The sequence below is a fragment of the Arachis hypogaea genome, chromosome 10 (genome assembly GCF_003086295.3).
Source record: "Arachis hypogaea cultivar Tifrunner chromosome 10, arahy.Tifrunner.gnm2.J5K5, whole genome shotgun sequence".
In the NCBI taxonomy this organism is placed as follows: Eukaryota; Viridiplantae; Streptophyta; class Magnoliopsida; order Fabales; family Fabaceae; genus Arachis; species Arachis hypogaea.
The window spans coordinates 5,757,723-5,782,505 of record NC_092045.1 but is presented as its reverse complement, the minus strand read 5'-3'; the positions used below and the strand labels follow the sequence as shown (position 1 = coordinate 5,782,505).

Genomic DNA, 24,783 nt, shown 5'->3' with positions numbered 1-24,783 from the left:
AAACAAAAAGCAACATTAATTTTCATATTTCTTTAACTTCAGTTCTTGTACATCTGCGCTAACTGGCTTACCTCAATTCATGGGGGCATTCATATAGATTAACCCAGTGGTGTAAAGCAGAATAATCAAATAATATCATATCATATATCATACAATAGAGAAAGGTAACAACGCATATTCTGTCTAAAACAGAGTGCTCTGCAAACATAAAACCCACTTAAGCATAAAATAAATATAAACAAAAGCTGACTCCAAAATCCCTGTTTGAGTTTGAGAGGGAAAGATCCTAAAAACTTATCATTCTCCAAGGTCTAGGCACCCAAATTGATGGCCAAGACATGAAAAATGAATTAAAGGAAAATCAAACCAAACAACCTACTAAAATCCAATACAATCTTCCACCTGCATGGAATAGTCCAGCTTCCAAGGACCTAATAAAAAACATACTCAACTTAAAAACCAATTCATCCATTAAACTAGATACAGCTCTATTAAAAATCTCAAGAATCAAATAAGTCAACCAAACTTGACTCCAATATGGCACAAGACACGATGCATTAAGAACTTGATCATCATCCTTGATCCTTCTCAACTTGACCCGATTAGAAGCACTTCCGATGAACGATAGCAGGTCCAGATTCATCATATTCACCCTTTGAAATCCACATCTGTATACAGCAGAACAGAAAAAGGGAATTCAGTGACTTCCATAAACTGGTCCGTTATACTGATTACGAGACACCACCAAAAATACAATAAAAGAACAGGGGGGAAAAGCAACTGTACAAACCTGCTGAAAGGTGCTAAGTGATGCCAAGATAGAACCACCGATCCAAACACTGTACTTCCTCTCAGGGGGTGCAACTACCTTGATCTTCATGCTGCTTGGAGCAAGTGCACTAATTTCTTTGCTCATCCGATCAGCAATTCCAGGGAACATAGTGGACCCACCACTGAGCACAATATTTCCATAAAGATCCTTCCTGATATCAACATCACATTTCATGATGGAGTTGTATGTAGTTTCATGAATTCCTGGAGCTTCCATACCAATTAGAGAAGGCTGGAAGAGTACTTCAGGGCATCGGAATCGCTCAGCACCTATTGTAATGACCTGTCCATCTGGCAATTCATAGCTCTTCTCCACTGCTGAACTAGTCTTAGTAGTTTCCATTTCTTGGTCAAAATCAAGGGCAACATATGCTAATTTCTCCTTCACATCACGGACAATTTCCTTCTCAGCAGAGGTATTGAAGGAGTATCCTCTCTCAGTAAGGATTTTCACCAAGTACTCTGTTAAATCACGACCTGCAAGGTCCAACCGAAGAATTGCATGGGGAAGTGCATACCCTTCATATATGGGCACTGTGTGGCTCACACCATCACCGGAATCAAGCACAATACCTATTTACATAACCAATACTTCAATAAGAATATCAGCAGTAGAATAAAATTTGAAGCTAATCATAATGAACAAACACAAGTCACAAAATAGATAAATGTCTGATGCATGTATTAATGAAGTTGTTCTTGGTGCATAGAACTCACTCAACCAACTTATGTTGAACATCAACCAGCTTCCCACTTCCCAATATTTACAGCTTAGGTTACAAATTTAACCTTGAGATCAGCTTCATATTCGTTAAATTTTAATTTAGCAAGCATACACCATTTAGCCATGTAAAATAAAAAATTGAAAGAAATAAAAAAAAAAAAACACCAAAAACCAAAATCAACTATTGAAACAAACCTGTAGTACGTCCACTGGCATACAAAGACAGGACAGCCTGAATTGCAACATACATGGCAGGGACATTGAAAGTTTCAAACATAATTTGGGTCATCTTCTCTCTGTTGGCCTTGGGATTGAGTGGTGCCTCAGTAAGAAGCACAGGGTGTTCTTCAGGGGCAACGCGAAGTTCATTGTAAAACGTGTGATGCCAAATCTTTTCCATATCATCCCAGTTACTGACAATTCCATGCTCAATAGGGTACTTCAAGGTGAGGATACCCCTTTTTGACTGGGCTTCATCACCCACATAAGCATCCTTCTGACCCATTCCAACCATCACACCCGTGTGACGAGGTCGCCCAATAATGCTGGGGAAGACAGCCCTAGGAGCATCATCACCAGCAAAACCAGCCTGCAAACATGAATTAAAATATACATTATCATGAGTAGAATGCCAAAATCCTGCAAAGCATAAGAAAAACATCAAGTGGAAAAGAATACGTGATCACAGAGAAACTAACCAACCTTGACCATTCCAGTTCCATTGTCAACAACAAGAGGTTGAATGTCCTCACCATCAGCCATCTTTCAAAACCTGTACAACAGCAAGGGATTCCACTACTTTTCAGTTATGCATAATTCATCAATCAATTTCCATGTACGATCTTACAAATTACAATCCTATATTACATGCATAGCAGAACATAACCACATAGCTCGCAGAATAAAAAAGACACGAAAATTATTATCATTTCCAAGTTCATCAACTTCAAAATCGCAGGTTAGAAAAGCGAATTTTAAAATTCGGTGCATCAGAGTCACCTAACCACAAAATCAAATAAAACTGGAAATCTACTCGCACAGAAAACAAAGAGCCACAAAGTAGAACCAGATCAACAAGATCAGAAAATTCTCGACCAAAAAAGACAAAAGCAAGACCTCGTGAGCTAAAAAATTCACCAAAAAAATTGAGAAAGAAAAATATATATAAAAAAAGAAAGATCGGAGATCGAAACACACCTACTTGAAAGGAAACAAAAGTTGCAGAGAAATTGGTTTTGTGGTGTGAGCAGCAGCAACAACAGCAGCAGGTGAAATTGGCTGTAGAGAGAGAATAAGAAGAAGCAGCAGCTTTATATTCGGTGATAAAGTGGACTGGTCGGGGAAGAAAAGCGGACTCTACTACACAGGTGGGGTGACTTTTTCTGTGGAAACCAAGTGCCTGCGCGGAATTGGAATCCACCGAAGCAATCAGCCGTCCATTCTAGTAGATCAAAGACTGATTGGTGTTGTGGGTCCCATGCCACGTCATTTTGGGCGGCTCTGATGGCCTTTTGGACCCGGCTGGTGCCGACCAATTCTGCAAAGTCTTGCTGTACCCTATCACCTCCACCTCCTCTTTCAATTCATTAATCATATATTCCATATTCGATGCTCCCATCGACTTATTCAAAATTTTGGTGTATTTGTCAATACAAGACAATTAACGCCTTAATCATATTGTAAATTCAACTATAAATTAAAAAATATTCTATGTTTGTATATATAATATAATATGTTAAACTAAAAAAAAATTATTAATCAATATATTTAGAATATTCAATCTTTTGTTTTTTTAGGGAAATGAAGGAACATTTATATGATTTCAACATATTTTAGATCCATTTCTAAAATAATATATAGACTATTATACATTAAACTACATGGGATTATATTAACTCACAATATAATACTCCTAACAATTACACTGCCATGAAATACACTTATTTATGAATATTTCCTAATTATTAATCCAAATTCCAAATAGAATATCTTAATAGTTAATACTTAATATACAATCTTCTGGACAGTTCTAGTGACACGGTTTTATGCACATGAATCCGACCCGAATCCGAATCCGTATTCGGATCCGGTATTGACAAATCGGAGACGGATCTAAAATACATGCTCTGCTCTCTGCTCTCTATAGAACCCAACGCAGTTTGGTTATTGATAGTAGTGCCTATCGCGACAACCACCATCTGAAGCTGCAACAACACCTTTCCGCACTCTTCTCCGGCTGCAATGTATGCTCCTAAGCTTTACTCTTTCTCTTCCATTTCTCATCTTCAATATCTATCTGTTATTTATCTATCATTTCAATTTAAGCGCTTCATGTCTCACTGTTTATCAATCTAGGGTTTTCAATTTCTGCTGCCGCTTTAGTAGTGTTCCTTTAGTATTAATTACGTACGAATGGTATTGCGATGATGAACTCTGAAATGAGATTTTTTAGCATGCGCCTGATTGCTGCAGAAACGGTTGAGACTGGAAGTTGAAGTTTTGAAGTATGTTTGACTTTCATGCAAAAGTTTAATTTTCACTGTAATTGGTTTATTTGGTCTGCTAAAGTTAGCTTCTGCTTGCATGATATGAATTCATGACGGGATTCTGCTGTCTTCCAGAATTTTTGGGGATAACCCTTGAGGAGCTAGAAATGAATCGGTATTACTTTGTTAGCTGAATCCTAGTATCTGACTTTCGTGATAGTATACATTGTTCATCTGCGGCAAGATGATGGCTAATGATTTGCTTTTCAATGTGTTCTTCTATTCACTTTGTTGCGTAAGCTTTATGTAAACAGTTGCTAGTGCAATGTATTTTGGTACATCAATAATTATTATCCTACAGGATTGGTGTGCCTGCTTGAAAAATGGTTGAATTGTTGCTTTAACTATTCCTGCTCATTTTGTTATGTCATTTTCATTTTTCTTCACTTTTATAATTTTATTGCATCCCTCTCCTATTTGTTTTGATTTGGATTTTATTCTGGATTCAGGGCTGATGAGGAACCTGTTGATCAGAAGAGATATCTTGAAGAATCTTGCAAACCAAAATGTGTAAAAGCATTGCTTGAATATCAGGTGCACTTTCGTGTAGAATAATGAGCCAGATTGTATTATGCACTTTATTCTTAGTTGAAGTGATTAATACGATTGCAAGATTATTTTGTTGCTAGTATACTATGACCTCAAATGTATTCTTGTACTCAAATGCTGTAATTGGGGACTTTACAATGTCAGTCATTGATTATTTGTTAATTTTCTTCTTTGCACTTGTTATGTTGACCACATTTTAAAAAAAAATATGATTGAGTCCTAAAATATATTCCAATATCTTCTCTATTTAGAATAGGAGTTTGGTTTAGGACATTCAGTCATTTCTCTTTTTCTTTTCTTTTTTTTCTTTTTTTTTTCTCAATTTAATGAAGAGAAGTAGAGAACACAATTTGAGTTTCGAAGAGTGGTCAGCAGGTATAAAAAGAAGGTTGACAGGGAGTACCCACAAAAGACAAGAAATCAAGAATGTAATGTATCAATGATAAGATTACAGGAGTTTTGTGTTGTCTTTAGCTGAGAGCATATTGTATTAAGATCTGAACTTTGATTGATTCTTGTAGAGATAATGAATATGCTAGACAATTATAAAAATTTGGTTAATATACATAGCTATAACATGATAATTATGCCCTTACCATACTCTAGAAATAAAACCCTTTTCCTATACATCTGCTGTGCCCAAATTATTTAAGAAGCAAGGCCTCAACATATATATAGGCACCACAGCTTTATAGTAAAGATTTTATGTTGTTGCTGATGTTGTTAAAAGGATTGCACAGTGGAGCCTTCCTCTAAAATCCATTCTCTTTCTAGTTTAGAGAAGCACCTAACTCATTATTTGTAGGCACCTCAGATTTTGACTTGTCTGATTAATAGAACAATATATTTTGGAATGGAGAATCAATGTTGGCAGTTTTCTTTTTGCTTTATATCTTCTGTTTCTACAAAGAATTCTTGCTTGGGACAGAAAAGTAATGCTTGAAATTACTACAGGCATGTGTTAAAAGGATCCAAGGTGATGAGACCGGGAACAAACACTGCACTGGACAATATTTTGATTATTGGTCTTGTATAGACAAATGTGTAAGTATTACTATTTAGTTAGTAAATAACGGTTCCGTCATTTGGTTTGCTTGGTTCTTTGTTCTCTGACAACTTTGTTATCCTGCAATGTAGGTTGCACAAAAGCTATTCTCCAAACTGAAGTAATGGGGGATAAATCTATGGTATATCGTCATTGCATTATGTTCTATTTTCATTCCTACACAACTGATCTCACACAATTGATTTTGTGACCAAACTATATGGCATGTATGGTTACGTGGATACTGCGGAATTTTGAGCTCTTCTTGTTGTTGACCTTTGATAATGATCAATAATAAGAACTTTGCCAAATTATGACTCAGGATGTATTCTGATACCGATCTGACATTTTTAGCAAGTTGTAAACTGTGATTTGAAGTGTGGTTCTTTTAAATTTTTCTGGTTCAAGTGTTGCAGCTGAATAATGCAAAATCAGAGGCAAAAAAAGAAATATTTCTTTACTTTTTGAAATTTACTCCATTGACTTGTGGATTGGGCTTTAAATCTTTGGGCAAGTCGCCTTATTTACGGAAGAAACGTCGGTTAGATAAGCCCACGGTTGTTGACGCAGGCCCACCTTATTAAGCTCAAATAGTCAAAGTTTATGTTCTAATAAGTCTTTGTCTAGTTACTGACCACAACAAAAACAGGGTTTTTGTCTAGTTTAGTCCTTATCTTGGAGGGGCGTATTAGACTCTCACAATATGGTCTATAAATAGAATATTGATCTTGATAGCTTTATCATTGAAATAATTTTTGCTCTTCAAATTTTATTATTTTCTGTCAGTATTTTTATTTATTGGTCTAATTTTTTTAGTCTAGTAATTTAATAATATATTTTTAATTCATATTTTTAAATATTGTTGGTTAACGGTTAACAGAAACTAATAAATTCGATTAGTTTTTTAGCATTTCTCTTATTTAAATGGTTTTGAGTGACAAGATGAAGAATACGAAGGGGATCTCGTCGATGTCACACTCATAGCACAAAGTTAAATTGGCATCCACTTTATTTTTTTCATTTTCTTGCTACTTCCTCTTTTGGAATCCAATGGCTTATAAAGAATTTCATGTAAACACACGAAATCTTTGTTTTTCTTTTTTGTTCCTATGCTAGCCATGACCAAATATTAATAATATTATCTGGTTACATTAACAGTTCGTCATATACCATATTTATATATGATTAAATTGTGACTCTTACAAGTTTTTAGTTATTTCACTTTCTCCACTTCTAAATTTGAAAGATGTCTCAATTAAACAATAAATTGAGTATACGAATAAAATCTTTTGTTAAAAATAGTTCTAAACCACTTTTTATTTATCCTATGTTCCATCTGAATATGTATAACAAAAAGATGAGTCATGAAGTGTAGCCTTTAGAAAATCGGAGGTACCTATATTTTTTTTCTTTGTATGGCGGTGTCTATAAATTCTACTGTCCATTTACGATGTTTAACTTAAAAAAAATCACAAATCCAATCGTTTGATTTACGCTTTTTGAAAATAAAAAATTATATTAAAATCAGACCTTTCGATTTATAGCTTATTTTTTCTTTTCAAATAAATCGAATCGTTTGATTTTATTAATATCAATTAAAAAAACATCATATAAAAAAAATACCCAAACTTTCAATATTAACGTATTAGTGTATTACACATATTTAATAAATATTTAAAAAAATAGCCGTTCTAAACTTCTAATCAATTTGTGGAATCCACGGATTACGGATATAAGGCCTAATAACAACGAATTACGGGCATAAGGCCTAATAACAAAGTGTAACGTATGTTTTTCTTCTTTCGGCAATTTTTTTCTTTTAAAAACATATATGGTTTAAATTTAATCAAAATAAAGAAAAATGGAAGAAAAACTTACCTTTCAATAAGCATTATAAAATATAGGATTTAACTAACACATTTTCGTAAGACACGTGTTAATGTTACTAAACGAAAATTTTTTATAAAGAACATACAAAATTTGAGTATTTGATTATTGTTTTAATTTTTTATTTTGTGAAAAAAATAGTAAAAAAGATAGAGAATCCTATTTTTTATTCTTGCATCTATTTTTTTCATAAAATTCTAAAATAAAAATATTACAAATTAAAACATAGAGAAAAAAATACAAACTAAATAACTCATGTATTTATTTTATATATTTTTTTAAAGTAAAAGTTCATGATATACCCCTCTTGGCCACGTTAAGATCTAATCTTGAAATACTAATTTTATATTTTAACTAAAAAGCAAGTGCATTCAAATCATAAGTAGCCACAAGTGCTAAGTACTTGTTCGATATTTTTTAGTAAAATAATTTAAAGAAAAGTAAACACGTTTATTTAACCATGCTCTGCCTGATTAGCGCGATTAAGTATTTATTCTTTCAAAACCAAAATTTTGGAAAGAGAAATTTTTGGACCATTAATTTTTAGTTATTTTTTATTATTATTTAATCTGTATAAATATTAAATTATTTTTAATACACAAATTTTATTAATTTATGTATATAAATTTTAAAAAATATGAATACAGATTGTATTAATTTATGTATACAAATTTTAGTAATATATGAATATAAATTATGTATTTTTTGTATATAAAATATTTATTTATAAATATAAGTATAAATTATTACTAATTAATTAAAATATAATTAATATTTAATCAACAAAAAATATATAATTTAATATTATTAGATATAATTTTATATTATTAAAAAATTAATAATAATCAATTAATAATTATAAATAAAAAATGTCACTAGGTTTTTATTTTGAAAACAAAAAAATATGAATATGGATGGTTCTTTAGGAAGTATGAACGCATTAGATTCCATATATATTATATTCTGGTCCCACCTGGCCATATGGTCGAAAGTTAAGATGCCACACACACTGACTTTAACATTCTATAAATACCCTTTAATCCATGGCGTGTGTTCACCACACTTGCTATTATTCCAACTCATACCTTTTTACCTTATACACCAAAAACCAGCTTGTAATTCATTTCTTATCACCTTATTATAGCCAATGGCAGATACAATTGCTGAATCCGACAACAACCCCAAGTCTTCAAAGGTCTTCAACATGGATCTGGAGAAGCAAGAGGGGGTGGTGGTGGTAACGCCGGAGGAAGTGGAGGTTTTTGACTATGCCAAGAGGGCACAGTGGCTTAGGGCTGCAGTTTTAGGTGCAAACGATGGCTTGCTATCAACAGCATCCCTCATGATGGGCGTTGGAGCCGTCAAACAAGATGTTAAGACCATGATCCTCACCGGAGTCGCCGGTTTGGTGGCCGGAGCTTGCAGCATGGCAATTGGAGAGTTTGTCTCCGTCTATTCCCAGTATGATATCGAGCTTGCGCAGATGAAGAGGGAAGGCAACACGCAAGACAAAAACAAACTTCCTAACCCTTATACTGCGGCCATGGCCTCCGCCGTCGCCTTTTCAGTCGGGGCCTTGGTGCCCCTACTGGCTGCCGCCTTCATAAAAGATTATAAGGTGAGGTTAGCGGTGGTGGTGGCGGTGGTGAGCCTTGCCTTGTTGGTGTTTGGAGGGGTGGGTGCTGTTTTAGGGAAAGCACCATTTGTGAAGTCATCTTTGAGGGTCTTGATCGGAGGATGGTTGGCTATGGCGGTTACTTTTGGGTTAACCAAGTTGGCTGGTCATGTTGGAGTTTGATTTATATATTTTTGTATTTTTTAACACCAGCTCCTTCTAGTTACGTTGGATCAATCTCCTTCTGGATTTGATGCAATTTTTTTACCACCAACTTTGCAGTGTGTAACATAGTTTTATTTGATGTATGCATAGGAATATACATGTTTATGGTTTATCTCATGCTGTATTGTATCAAATCTAAAGTGATAGTAGGAATATTTGAATAATTTTGTTTTTTGATTTTCGATGTGATGCAATAATATTAGTTAGAACTTTTATATTTGAAATATTTGATTCGTTCAAGTATTTGTTAATTATTTTTCATAAGGAATCAAGTTCCATTTTTTTTATCTGGATTATATTGGAAGAAATATCTATCGTTAAAATTAAAATAATTAATCTTCATAATTAATAGATTTGATTCCAAGTCGAAAACTGGTGTGAAATAAATAAGTGTTATATTGAGAGTGACTTAGATAAAAATATTTAAATTTTTTAATATGTTTTTTAGTAATTAAATTTTAATTAAATTATATTATTTTTATCAAAATTAAATCAAACAAATTAATTTAGTCAAAAAATTGATAAATTAAATCTTGAACGGGTCTAAATTAATATTTTTTATAAAAAATAACTACAATATTTTTATTATAAAAAATAATTAATTAAAATACACTTTTATATATATATATATATATATATATATATATATATATATATATATATATATATATATATATTTTGAAAATCCTAAATCTTAACCCTATAACAACGTAAAGAGAAGAGAAGGATTATAATTTAAGATTCTCAAAATTAATATTATATATATAATATGAGTATTTTAGTTATTTTTTATAATAGAGGTATTGTAGTCATTTTTTATAAAAAAATATTAATTTAAACCGATTTAAAATTTAGTTCATCGATTTTTTGGTCAAATTGATTTGTCCAATTTAATTATGACAAAAATAATACGATTTAATCAATTACATATGTTAAATTTTAATTGTAAAAAATAATTTTAAAAAAATATTTTAAATATTTTTCTCTCAATAGCTCCCATAATATTCATCCGAAAATTAATATTAAACTTTTGTAGGGATTAACTTTTACCTTACGTTTTTATGTCATAAATATACTATACCATTCTTCAAATAATTAATTGAGAAAAGAGTGAATGAAATGGAATTCAGTAATAATTCCAACCTCTTGGTATAGGAAGTACGCACGTGAGTTCAAATCTAAAGAAGATATATAAAGTTTTTTATTTTGAGAAAAGAATAAGGCATACCGCTAAAAATATGACACAAAAAATAAAAATATAAAAATTAATATTTTTATATTTTGTTTATTGATAAATTAAATATGATAGAGAACAAATAATATAAATTTAATTTATTTTATTTTTTTTACACAAAAAAATAATATAGTAAAAAATATAATCATAAATTAATAGTGATAATAATAAAAAAAATTGTTTCTGTCTAATGTATGTCTATATATTCTTTTTTGTATAAAAAATACAAAATATATTAATTTAATATTATAAAATATAATATTTTTATTTATATTTTATCTGTCAAATATAATTTTATATTTTATATTTATATCTTGGTATTCCTGTAGTCGATCGTATACTAATGCAACCTAATGTACTTTTATAGTTAAATTATAACTCTCTTTTTTCCTTGGAAGTTGAATAGTAATTAATTTAATAAATAAGGTTAAATAGAAGAATGCATGATTTGGTAAAAAATTGACTTTGCAAAATTTTATTGCTACAGCAGCATGTGGTTCTTTAATTTCTATATATGTCATAAAATTCTTCGGATCTTAAATTATTAGAAGTACATTAGTACTATTAAAATTTAAGTTACTATTACTGACACTTTTTTTGTGACTAATTTCAGTCAATAAATAAATAATTATTTGAATCACATGATCAAGATTTTTAGCATCAACTTAATTTTACTCATAAGGTTAAGGTGTTATTTTCAATAAATTTTATTCTATATCTTAGATATTGTCACAATTCGAGTAATATATGTAATTTATGTATAGCTGTAACTTTAGTCTTTTAAAAATAAATTAAAAGACTACTCATCATATGATTAATAAATTCTAATGCAACTCATTGTTAGGTTTAATCAATCTATCTTTCATTCAAAACGTTTGTAATTAGGGGTGAACGCGGATCGGATCGAATTGGATATGGCCAAAATTTCAATCCAATTCACACTAAAATTATCAGATCGGATCGGATTGAATATTCGCAGTTTTTAAAGTTGGATCCGATTCGATCCGCACATTTGCGGATTGGATCGGATATCGGATATCGAATATATTCGCAAAATACAAAAATATTTTTAAAAACTTATTTTTATTAAAAAATATCAATAAAATTCATTTTTTCTATTCTTTTAGATATGTTTACTTTTAAAATAATATTAAACATACTTTTCTTAAATAATAAATTAAAATAATATAATATATATGATAATTATTAGTTAAAATAAAACATAAAAAGAATATTTAGTTATTTATTTCTTTATTTTTGTGGATACGCAGATAGCAACACAAAATTCGCAATCCGATTCGATTAGTGTGTGAATCCGATCCGAAAGCCTTGCGGATCGGATCCATATTTGTAATTTTTGGATTGAATTCGGATAAACATCGCAGATATGCAAATCGGATCCTATCCATGAACGCCCCTATTTGTAATATAGTAATATAGATGGTGGCATTATTCAAGTAAAACATTAATGGTGATCCAACCCCTTAGCTTCTACCAAAATCTGTCCTTAGTAATAAAGCTTCTAACAATGAAACAAATTAGGAATCCTCAGCAATAAGAAGCAGGTAGCAAATAGACATTACTTTTAGGCTGCGCATGCATGCTATAATACAGGGGATCTTTATTTATGTATTTATCTTGGTTTAACTGGGGATGTTTAATTTATATTATCACTATTATTTATAAGCCCTATTTTCTTTTTATATTTACCACAGGATCGGTGCACACCTTATAGTTAAGCCTATGTTTTATGCACCAACACATGATTAGCGGAAGGTAAATTTGGATTAATAATACTTTATACAATATTAAAAAATAACCTAGATAATAAGATGAAAACTCTTATTTTAAGAAAATGATTATCGGATAAAATTAAAAATATCGTATAAACATATAACAATAATGGCGTTCATTATAATTATATTAGAATGCATCTACTAAATTTTTTTCTCTTTGATCATCATATGTTCTCGATCTCTCTTCTTTATGTATAGTATTTCATTTCATATTATAAAATCTAAATTCTATGTTGGAACTTAAACTCTTTATTCCCCTATATCATGCATGTGAAAGGAGTTGGTCATAATGCGTATGTCAAATAGCTTAGTATAGACTGAACCTGAATCTGTTCACACGAAAACTTAAAGAAAAGAAGGAACATTGAAACAGTAGCGAAAAGGTGAATTAAAAGAACAAAGTTCTCCATAAATTGGAATCAAAATCTGTACACCATCGAACTGGAGTGTCCCTAAGAAAAGTTAGCAATAATGCCTTTCTCCCGGGGAAAATTTGGATATGAGGGATATATATTGCACATGTGTATAATATGATAAAAATAATTATAAACTTTATTAGCTATCTCTAAATGTGAAATCATATTAAATTGATATACAGTTTATATCCTTTATATAATGAAAATCTGCAATCCAGCATCTTAATAATTTCATCAAGATATCTGATATTGAAAAGAAAAAGAAAAAAGAAAAAGGTAATGTGAATTATGAAAGTAATTAAAAGTGAGATTCACGCGCTTAAGAAAACTACAATATATGATAGAATCGGAATAATTTTTGCTTTACCAAGGTTGACTGCAAATCCATGTGTACCTACGTGATACATTATTTATACGACTATGTTATTTATATATTAAAATTAACTATTAAAAAAAATCATTAATAATATATATGCTAAAATATAAATATATATTAAAAATAAATTAAATTATACATATATTTATATACAAATATATTAATGACTGATTTTAATAACTGATTTTGATTGACGAAAATATTTTTATACATTTATTAATGAATTATGTTTCAATTCAATGTCAAGGAATATTAGTTGGAGCTTTTGGCGCAGTTGAGTCCAAAGTTGCAACGATATAAAGTGAATAATTCAGAATGTAAGTGACTGAGTATATACGAAATTAAATTAAATCACCGCAGCTTCATTAATTTAGCTACTGAAGTTGCACTAATAAAAAGTAAAAACTGTTTTGGCATAAATCCAGAGGCTATTTAATAAGCATAGATTAAGCAACACGCTATGTTCTCTAACCATGACCGTCCATTAAACATATTCAATATGCCAAATACCCATTGTCTTGTCTTGCATCATGCATTCATTAATTAAGCATTTTGAAAGTAAAAAATAAAAAACCTTGGTACGTGTTCTCCACACGGAATCCACAGGCCGTTTGTTTTTTTATTAGAAGAAAAGGATCACCAAAGTCAATCTGATTACAATTAGATTGTGACAGAATATATAATCAGCAGCAATTGTAACTAGAGAAATAAAATGTCACATCTTTTTTACGTGCATAAATTTTGGTGGAATTAGTAAATTAATAATATAATGGAATCTTTTATAATCAAATATCAACTAAAATGGAATTTGTCGTTACTTTTTTAGTTCCAAGTTTGTAGTCTTCAACAGTGGAAAGCGTACTTCTAGATACTCCCATGATAAAGTCAATTATGGATGGTAAGAGATATTAGGTTAAGGATCATGTGAGATGAAATTAGATGAGATTAGGTTAAGTATCCTTCCCTTGCTGATGAGTATAGGTAGTTAATTATAGATGGATAATAATCTGAGCGGAGAGTAGTTATGTTACTCTTGTAATTACTTAATGAGTAAAGATCAGAGTTTATTTGCTGTGTTGGATCGGACATATTATATACATGTTATACAATAGATATTCAGTCAAAAAAGAAAAATGTTGTTAATGTATGAAGAATTCATTGAAATAAACTACACACTTTATTCTTTAAAAAAGATGATGAAATATAAAAGAGTAGCTCCAAAGTTTAAAGGAAAGAAGCAAAAAATCACAAGTGCATTGCTCTCTTGTGCAATCTGAGACGTACGACACACAATATTAGAATTTAGAAGCAAGTTTTCTACTGCTACACTGTACTGCCCACAATTTAGATTTGACGCAAAACAAGGCTGTGTAATTGATGAACACTGGATCCATGCCAGTTGTATATCTTAATTTTTTTTTGTACTAATACGATTTTTCCAAAGAAAAATGACCTGTTTTATTATGTTGATGAACTTGAATTAAGTGTTATTCCATGCTAGTATTTTAACAGACGTGCGTTTTGAAAGTTTGATTCTCAAATGATGTTCTATAAAATTACAATAATTAGTTTCTAAAGAATGCATCTTAACATTTTAATTCTCAAGTGATTTCTATAATATTTTATGCTTACAAAATTTTTAAAGTATGATAATTTAATCCACCATCAATAGTCTGTTTTATTTCTGCTAAATAGTTAATATATAAGATAGCTAAGAATAAGTTTTCTGAATGAATGTTGATAACAAGCTAATATCTAAAATTCTCTGCGAACTAGTTGCTATCAAGTGCAAATAAAAATGTCAATAATAGGGGAAACCAATAGGTTATCAAGTGCATCAAAATCTCGATAAAACATGGATACACCAACTAAAACCTTGAACCCAAGATTGGGAACCTGTTACAACTTTCACTTGCCCTTATGCAAAGGGCAAAGACAACAGGTTTCACCCACTTCTGAGGCAATGCAATATTGTTGAAACTTGTCATCTTTGAACCATTGAGCACGCTTCTCCACAAGCTCGTTCAGAAAATCATCAAGCTTGCCCTTAGTGACATTTGGCATCACCACCACATGTGCTATGTTTCCCTGGCATGCCAACTGCCACTTCCGTACAAACTCCTCATCATGTGGCCTCTCAAACACAACTGTGCTGCTCAGCTCATTAAGCATTGCACCAACTCCAGCCTCCCTAAGGCGGTCCTTGAAGTAGTGTGCATTCCTCAGGCATTTCTGCACTTCTTTCTGGAAACCTCTGTATCCTTTCCGGTTAAGGGTATACCAAAGGAATATGGGAGCATGGCCATTCCGGCTACCCATGATTGTGGCATCCCTAGAAGCAAGGTATTCTACATTATTGGAAAGAACATTGATATGCTCCAATCTTGTTATCTGAACACCACAAGGCATTGGGCACCCCACAAATTTGTGGCCAGAAACACTAACACTACCAATAGGCTTCTTAAAAGAAACTTTTGGTGCCTGATATTGCAGAATACAGAATAATCAACATCATTGCTTATATAACACAAACTCAAAAATAAGATGGCAAGATGTACATCACTAAGGCTGCGTTTGTTTACGAGACAGGACACTGAGACATGGACACAGAGACACAAAATCATGTTTGGCAGAGGAGATATGGACAGAGACAGTGTGTCCAGAGACACTGAATTAGTGTATTTTGTGTCCATCCTGACAGGAAGGACACAGAAACACTAACAAGGAACACAACTTATTTTTCATTCTTTTTTTCATTATTTTTGTTAATTTTTCATAATTGTATTTTTTTATTACTATATTTTTCATCTCAAATTTTTTGAATGAAAAAGATGAGAATAAATTAGATTCTCATAATTTGTTCTAGTTTATCACCAAACAGAATACAAGAACACAAAATTTTGTGTCTCTGTCCATTAGTGTCTTGTCCTGTCCTGTTCTCAATGTCTTGTCTTGTCCTGTTCTCAGAAACAAACGCAGCCTAAAGGAATTGGTCTCAATCTTGTTTTGGCAAGCAATTAAACTTGTAAATTGTTAGATGCAAGACAAACAACAATGAGCTATAATAGCATAGAGAAGGTTATGTGCAAGAACCAAAATGCTATTTGCTGACATGGAAAACAACGAATTACAACAAAAGTAGAATAATACATAGGAGTTCCAATTAGATAACAGAGGGATAGCAAATATGACTTCAACAGCACATGTCTGAAGTTTAAAGATTTCTGGTACCGTGAACAAGAGAAACTTACAAGTTTCACAAAAGGCATCATGAGACCAAACAAGGCCCCATCACAATGGATGTAGAATTTGTCACGTGAAAATCCAGTATCTTCAAGTGTCTTTATCACCAGATCAAGATCATCCACTGCTCCTTTGACAGTTGTACCTGCAAAGTTCCGTCTGTATGAGTCAACATCAGCAAAGTAAAAAAAGGGCGGGAGAGGAGGGGCAATAGAGATAAAGAAACTTGCCTATGTTCACATTTACAATAGCTGGCTTATCTTTGTGAAGAAGCAGCTTGGCCTGGAAATCATTACAATCAATCTCTCCGGTATGAAGAGTTGCAATCTTCACACAATCCATTCTGTACATACGTGCAGCTTTAAATACAGAATAATGTGATTCTTGTGAGGCGTACAAAATCCCATCCGGAAGGACCTCTCTCCTGCAAATGTCATATTTAACAATATAATCGTGTTCTTTCCAAATTTGCAAAATGTTGAACAAAGTCAAACTTAAAACTAACCCAACTAGGATGCCATGGAGATTGCCCTCAGTACCACAGTTTGTCATATAGCCCCAGTACTCATCTTTCTCTATTTCCCATAACCGGGCAAACCAGTCCAAAACACCAACTTCAAACTGCCGGGAGTGGACTCCATAATTGCTTTCAATGAATGGATCTCCCAGGTTGTTTATGGAGAAGTGCTGAAGTTGAGAGAGTGCACCGTAGTCGAAATCCAAATTATAGGGGTAACCTGGCATAGATTGTTCACAAATTACATATAAGTATATGACTATATGAGATAGCCTATAAACTCCATAGGTTAAAAGAATGAATATAGGCCTTGAAAAGCTACACATCTTCTAGGTAATTTTTGCACAAAATGGAAGCCAGAATAATATAGATGCATTAATGAACTGTAATGGATCATAAACATTTTTCGTTTCCCTCTAACTAGTGAAAAAAGCACTCTTCATGTAATAGACAGGAAGACTTCTTCTGTAATACGTGATTGAATGCTTCATCTACTTCCTCACACAGGCACAACAGCCTCAAATGCATCTCATTCTTCGCCAAAACATTAAACATAAAACAATCTCAACTACAAATGAAGGATAACTAAAACGCACATTGCAGGTTGGACAACGAACAAGTTTGTATGCACCGACACTATCAAATCTCAATTATGATTTTTACGCACTTTGTTTTTTTGAAGAAAAAATAAAAAAATGTTTACATTATATTTGTTGCATTAAAATGAAACCACCTGGATAATTAAAAAAAACGTAGCAATAAAAACTCAGCAGCTGGAATACTATGCAAACAGAGGATAACAGGGAAGCAGGTGAGGTTAAACATGCATAAGTTGGTGCCAAGTATTGTGTGTGTGCTGATGCTTGGTTGGTATTACCATCAAGTTAACAAACTTTCTTGTATGTCAAGTCAGAAATCACAGGGCATAGAAATGAACAGAATTACAGAAATACTAGTTGGAACAAACAAAAGCAATGATGATATCATATCATGAAGCATTTGCTTTGTGCTAAATGCAACAAGGTAAATACAATCAAGAAAGCAGTAAGATTAAAAGAGCAAATGCTGTCAAACCTAAATGATGTTTTGTCCTTTCAGTCAATGATTTTTTGTATTTGGACAATACACTTGCCATGTAAGCATCCCTTTCCCCAGTAATCTCATCATCTGCATCAGGTTCTGTAACTTCTAGACACAGTGTGTGAACATTTTTTCCCAGTACTATAGCTCTTTTCACGTTCTCACTTTCTGCAACTGTGGGTGGCACAGGTTCTTTGATCACAGCTGACGCATCAAAATCCTCGGACAATGGTTCAACTGTTCCATTGGCGCCCAAATGGCCACTTCCAACCATTTTGCTGCTCGCAACACAAGATTACCTGTAAAAGATGGAGTCCATGAGTGAATTGAGCAACAAAGTCCATGGTTAAATAAAGCAGCCATCCCTATTTTCCTTTTAGTGAAAGCATTTTCCAATTTCTATACACAAAAAGGATGCCAGACCAAATCACGATTACCACCAATACAGGAAACTCACACAAATCTCTTCATTTCATATACATTACATGAGTCATTTATATACAGAATATAAAAATTATGACATAAATGAAGATCACAGATTTATGGAAAGACGTACAATTCCTTGATCCCTTATTTCTGCAGCACTCATTATTGCTCAATATATTAATATCTCTACAGTACACTTTTTAATGTCAAAATAATTGCCAAAGGAAGCTGACCAAAACAAAATAAAACGAAACACATTGTACATGCATTGCACAATTCCCGAAATGGATAAATTCTACGCAGCACAAGTGTATGTTTAAAGTAATCAAATTCAGAAAGCAAGATTTAAATATCTAAACTCACTAACTCAGGCAAGTGCGATGCAAATTTGAAGAGGAAATGTTCAAAGTACAGCTAAATCCACAAAATTCATAGAAACGAAATACCGAAGGGAAAAATGAAGGAGACAGAGAAAAATGTCGGAACGCGAAAAGAAGAGTGAATTAGATCTAAGAGAAGAGGAATCACTGACCGGAGTGGTCATCAAACCGCTCTAGTCACTGGTTCACTGGTTTATTGGTCTAACCGGTCCAACCGGTGGTTCAACCGGAAAAACCGTTTTAGAATAGAATAATAAATAAATTATAAACATCCTAAAATATAATTATAGTCTAACATAAATCTTAAAATAAGATTAGTAACAATGGAATGTAAAGGGATCTGATGCTGTGGAACACTAGCAGCCACTGTTGCTACATTACCAGCTGAATTCCTGAATTGAATCGGAAAAATAAAGTGAACTTTCAAACAGGTCAACACTCTACAACACAAACTTCCCAATATAGAATAGTAATCACTAATTGGCCCAAGCGAGAAATATTGTAATTTGATTTTGGCATAGTTCCCATTTACATTCATAATTGTTCATGTTGAGAGTAAAGGGCACTATTAAAATTATCAAACATTTAACACCATAAGCATCTTAGTATTGACACAAAATGATTGCAGTCAGCACATTGAAATTTTGCTTATAGGTTCAATACAAGGTATGGAGTCATGAGACTCAGATGCCACAATAGTGGAAAATAATTCATAAAAGTAGAAAATAGGTTCAATACAAGATACATGATTAGATACAATTATTGGAGTAATTTCCCATGGAGCAGGTTTTTCATTTCATTTTATCCATTGATACCTGCAATAAATCGAAGGAGACAACAAACACAAAGAAAGCCATCACTTCAGCACCAAATTAAGCTTAAGGCCAAAATGGACAAACCCTACCAATGAATTACCATCTCCTTTAAACTAAAAGTCAACACAGCATAAGCAGGGTCTTCAGTAGTGGTTTCACCGAGACTATGATTAAATTGATTCAACAGTTATTATGAGATCATCTACAATCATATATACACTAGCTTAGTTTGAACACCCTAAGAGATTTTTGGGGAAAAAACCATTTTCAAGAGCTATGTCATAAATTTTTGTATTACAGGTTATTATTTCAAACACAAACTAACTTAATCAAGTAACCAGAGCAAAATTACAAAACAGAGCCAGCAACAAGCAACCAGCTAACAACGATAGAAAACAGCAATTACACTAACATTGGTACATTATGAAACAGACCAGTAACCAGAGCAAAATTACAAAACAGAGCCAGCAACAAGCAACCAGCTAACAACAATTATAAAACAAACCAAAACATTAACCAATGCAATAATCACAAAACACTAAACCTTCACCCAGAAATTACAAACATTAGCACATTATAAAACATTCCAAAACACTAAACCTTCACCCAGCAAAACCAACAATTACAAAACAAAGCAATCAGTGAATTTGAACAAAATAATTAAGAGCCATCAGCAACTAGTAATTACAAAACAGAGCCATCAGGAAATTTGAACAAAAATTTCAGAGCCATCACTATCCAACAATTACAAAACAGTAAAACACTAAAATAGACGAACAGAACCATCGAGCCATCAGTAAATTTGAAAAAAAAATTTACAGCCATCACCAACAGGCAATTACAGAACATTACAAGAAAAATGGAACAAAAATTGAACAACAATTTCAGAACTTCAGACGAAGACGAAGACCGAACATTCAGAAATTAAAAGGAAGAAGCGGAGGCGAAGCCACTAACCTTCGATGGAGGAAGGGACGGCAATCGGCGAGACGAGGCGATAGGCGAGACGACGGCGAGCTGCTCCAAGCCACGAACAGAGAAGCCAGCGAAGATGAAGACGACGTGACGAGCTACCTGAGTTCCGGACACGGGGAAGAGGAAGAAGCGGCGACGCTGAGGACCTGGGAACGGCGGCGGCGCTGAGGACCTCGGGCACGACGGCGGCAATGAAGGGCTATGGTTTTGCTTTGCTTCAGACGTCTCCAGGGAGTAAACGAATGATTTGGGGAAGAGGGGGGTGTATTGTTCACGCATGGTTTTGGCTTTTCTTTTTTTATTTCTTAAAACAAATAAACAAAACTACAAAACAGTGTCGTTTTATTCGAACCGGCCGGTCACCGGTCCGATCCAACCGGCCGATTTTTGACCGGTCCGGTCCGGTTTTCAGAACCTTGTGAGAGACAGTCACGCGCTTCCACGCACACTGCATGTGTCTGTGGGTTTTTTTAGCCGGACAGACCCGACCCGGGGACCGGGACCCGGAAGGCCACTGCCCCAGATTCAAACCCACGAGACAAGGCCACTTCCCCATGAGAACCGTTGGTGCATGCTGATAATTTGGGGCCAGCCGAATCTAAAACCCTGGAGTATGATTGCAAGGCCTAGTTTTGTTGGTAGAACGGCGGAGATAGCGACATTGCGTTGCGGGAAGGCGAGACAAGCGAAGTGTCAACTGCGGTTAGAATGACGGTGAGTCAACAAAGACGCGGATTGGCGCTGCTGGGAGACGGGAGGTCGTCGACGGCGAGGTTGAAGATGCGTCCGATCATTGCGCTGCGCTGCTGAGGAGATGAAGCTGCAGTGAAGGCCAACAGGTTCAGCCTCTCTCGCGCAAAGGGGGTGGAGAGCGGGTTAGTTTCGGGTCGGTTTTGGAGTTGGGCTGGGCTGTTGGTCTCTGCCCAAAAATATTGATCCACCCCTCCCCCTAGTTCTACAACAACAATAACAATAATAATAATTTTGATCACTGATTTTGGTGATATTGATATTATGAATGGGATGGAAGATATTGCGGGTGAAGTTTTTGGTGAGGACAATTTAGGGTTGTAGCTGAATGACCTTGAAGATTGTGAGTTGCTTGGGGCATTGGAGATGGTTAAAGCAAATAGTGGGATGGATTCCACTCGTGAGAATAATAATCCACCATTAATAAAGGGTGATCATATTTCTCCAATAAAAAATTATTTAGTCAATATCCATATTAAAAATTTTATTAAAAATAATAATAATTTGTTTAATCAAAATAATTCTTGAAGATTTTTATAATAATAAAAATTTATTGAAAATTAAGTTGTCTAATTTAAAGTTCTTTAGAAATTAATTTAAGTGCTTAATTTTATAAATTTTTACTCATTAAAAGAAACAGACTTGCTACACATTCATATAACCATATAACCAAGTTGGCCCAAGTCCAAATTGATTCAAGCGCATTAAATGGAGATCGAGAAACACACGCCAGACACAAAAAAAATTTCATTTTCCATTTGCGCTTCATTATGAACGAACGCTACAACTTCAACACGAAACTAATACACGAAAACACTCACTCTCTTCGAATCTCTCTGAACATCACTCAAACTTCAATCACATTCTTTGCGAAACCACTACTGCAAACGAATCGAAAGAAGATTTCGCAAGCAACAACCAGAAATAAACGAAAACAGCAACAAAGACTACAAAAGGTATGAGAAAACTACTGTTCATTTAAAATCTTGCAATGTCGCATTTCACCTAGTTTCATTTTAGTTTTACTGGTTTGATTTGCTTCATTTAGTGGATTGAACTATTGTGAATGATTTTTACAGTATAACTAGGGCTTTAAGATATAGTTGCTTGTTCTTATTGGTTTGGATAGTTTAATTAAAGCTCTGTTACTATCTTCAGTACTTATTTTCCATTGAAGAACACTATTCTTGTTGATTGAAAATTGATAATGATTTATTAACCACATAAACATTTTTCGGTTCGGTGGTCTTTGTGATTTTGGTTCTGTGCATGAAGGATTTTCAGTTCGGTGGGTTGTGGCATATTAATTAACTTGATTAACATATACATGCTTGTGGTTGTTGATGTATTGAATGAGTTTTGTTTAGTACAATTGACATTAGAGACAGCTCTTTCACTTTGATAAGCCATACTACTGTAATAGTATTTATGTTGATTGAAAGTTGATCATCATTTATTAACCACATGAACATTTTTCGGTTCGGTAGCCTTTTTGTTTTTGGTTCTGTGTATGAAGGATTTTCGATTCAGTGGGTTGTGGCATTTTAATTGACTTGTTTAACATACACATGCTTGTGGTTGTTGATGTATTGAATGAGTTTTGTTTAGAACCATTCATATTAGAGACAAATCTTTCACTTTGATAATCCATACTATTGTAATAGTATTTTTGTTGATTGAAAGTTGATCATCATTTATTAACCACATGAACATTTTTCGGTTCAATAGCCTTTTTTATTTTGGTTCTTTGCATGAAGGATTTTTGGTTTGGTGGGTTGTGGCATTTTAATTGACTTGTTTAACATATACATGCTTGTGGTTGTTGATGTATTAAATGAATTTTGTTTAGGACAATTCACATTAGAGACAACTCTTTCACTTTGATAATCTATATTACTATAATAGTATTTTTGTTGATTGAAAGCTGATCATCATTTATTAACCACATAAACATTTTTCGGTTCGATAGCCTTTTTGATTTTGGTTCTTTGCATGAAGGATTTTCGGTTCGGTGGGTTGTGACATTTTAATTGACTTGTTTAACATACACATGCTTGTAGTTGTTGATGTATTGAATGAGTTTTGTTTAGGACAATTCACATTAGAGACAACTCTTTCACTTTGATAAGCCATACTACTATAATAGTATTTTGTTAATTGAAAGTTGATCATCATTTATTAACCACATGAACATTTTTCGGTTCGGTAGCATTTTTTATTTTGGTTCTGTGCATGAAGAATTTTCGGTTCGGTGGGTTGTGGCATTTTAATTGACTTGTTTAACATACACATACTTGTGATTGTTAATGTATTGAATGAGTTTTGTTTAGGACAATTCACATTAGAGACAACTCTTTCACTTTGATAAGTCATACTACTATAATAGTATTTTTGTTGATTGAAAGTTGATCATCATTTATTAACCACATGAATATTTTTCGGCTCAGTAGCCTTTGTAATCTTGATTCTGTTAGTGAAAGATTTTCGGTTCGGTGGGTTGTTGATATATTGAATGAAATATTGACCAAAATTTTTTATTACAGCAAAACACAACAAGAAAATGGCAACAATGAAGGAAAAGACACATTATAACGTAAGCAGATTAAATATATTTATCCACTTTCATTTGAATAATATCTATTTTGTATTATAAATATATCCTCATATTCTGTTTCAAAACTTGCAGAAAACTCACTATTGCAGATGCCAAACAAAGGCAATAGCAACAGTGTACAGAGAAATGAGTCAAGAAAAGAAAGATATTGTAGATGAAATGGGATTTCGTGGTCTAGCACATGTGCCAGAAATGAACATCTCTAATACACTGTTGATAGAATTGCTTGATCAGTTTGATGTAGAGAGGGGATGCCTGAAAACTCTATAGGGGACAATATACATAACTCCTCGGAAAGTAGCAGCTGCCCTCGGCATAACCAATGGAGGTAATACATTTTTTACTTACTGCTTATTTTCAGTTCATTGGTGTCTGGATAATTAAACTGACCATTTTTATCTTATTTTTGCTATTAAAATATTGTAGAAAATCTTTTTCCTGAAAAGATTGATTACAACAAGCTAAATTCAGCAGACAAGGAAATATTTGACAGCGTCAAAAATATTTCCTTGGCAACTTTGGCAAAGAATGTGCTGGATATGAGTGTAGAAGGGGAGGAGAACCAGAAAAAATTCAAGAGGACTTTTGTTGTCTTCATACAAAAGTGCTTCTTGCTCCCTACAACGGTAAGTGTGGTCTCCCTAATCCACAAGCCACCGATCTTTCATGTGGACAACATTTGGGAATGAGATTGGGTAAAGCATGTTCTCAACTTCTTAATGAAAGGAGTTGAAAACAA

The 24,783-nt window shown here is 33.1% G+C and overlaps 4 protein-coding genes across 5 annotated transcripts; 2 read left to right on the top strand and 2 right to left on the bottom strand.

The window, feature by feature from the left end:
* Window positions 1-122: 122 nt before the first annotated feature.
* LOC112714905 (actin-7) lies at window positions 123-3,171 on the bottom strand. 2 transcript variants are annotated; one of them, XM_025766602.2, is made up of 5 exons: window positions 2,753-3,171; window positions 2,258-2,327; window positions 1,751-2,144; window positions 791-1,404; window positions 123-668 (listed from the first exon to the last, which is right to left on the bottom strand). In XM_025766602.2, exons 2-5 carry the CDS (start codon window positions 2,315-2,317, stop codon window positions 603-605), a joined length of 1,134 nt encoding a protein of 377 aa, XP_025622387.1. In that variant the 5' UTR covers window positions 2,318-2,327; window positions 2,753-3,171; the 3' UTR covers window positions 123-602. The 2 variants fall into 2 exon arrangements, with proteins under 2 accessions (XP_025622387.1, XP_025622388.1); XM_025766603.3 differs by having other exon boundaries at window positions 2,757-3,149.
* Window positions 3,152-6,016, top strand: LOC112714904 (cytochrome b-c1 complex subunit 6-1, mitochondrial). Its single transcript, XM_025766601.3, has 4 exons — window positions 3,152-3,798; window positions 4,551-4,635; window positions 5,605-5,694; window positions 5,788-6,016. Coding segments are annotated over exons 1-4 (210 nt in total). The 5' UTR covers window positions 3,152-3,796; the 3' UTR covers window positions 5,821-6,016.
* A 2,628-nt stretch (window positions 6,017-8,644) lies between these two features.
* LOC112714903 (vacuolar iron transporter homolog 4) lies at window positions 8,645-9,599 on the top strand. Its single transcript, XM_025766600.2, has one exon. It carries the CDS (start codon window positions 8,730-8,732, stop codon window positions 9,378-9,380), a length of 651 nt encoding a protein of 216 aa, XP_025622385.1. The 5' UTR covers window positions 8,645-8,729; the 3' UTR covers window positions 9,381-9,599.
* A 5,298-nt stretch (window positions 9,600-14,897) lies between these two features.
* LOC112714902 (serine decarboxylase 1) lies at window positions 14,898-21,826 on the bottom strand. The gene is made up of 6 exons (XM_025766599.3): window positions 20,663-21,826; window positions 18,079-18,383; window positions 16,993-17,224; window positions 16,718-16,911; window positions 16,496-16,632; window positions 14,898-15,725 (listed from the first exon to the last, which is right to left on the bottom strand). The coding sequence occupies exons 2-6, from the start codon at window positions 18,356-18,358 to the stop codon at window positions 15,153-15,155; spliced, it is 1,416 nt and encodes a 471-aa protein (XP_025622384.1). The 5' UTR covers window positions 18,359-18,383; window positions 20,663-21,826; the 3' UTR covers window positions 14,898-15,152.
* Between the last annotated feature and the right edge of the window lie 2,957 nt (window positions 21,827-24,783).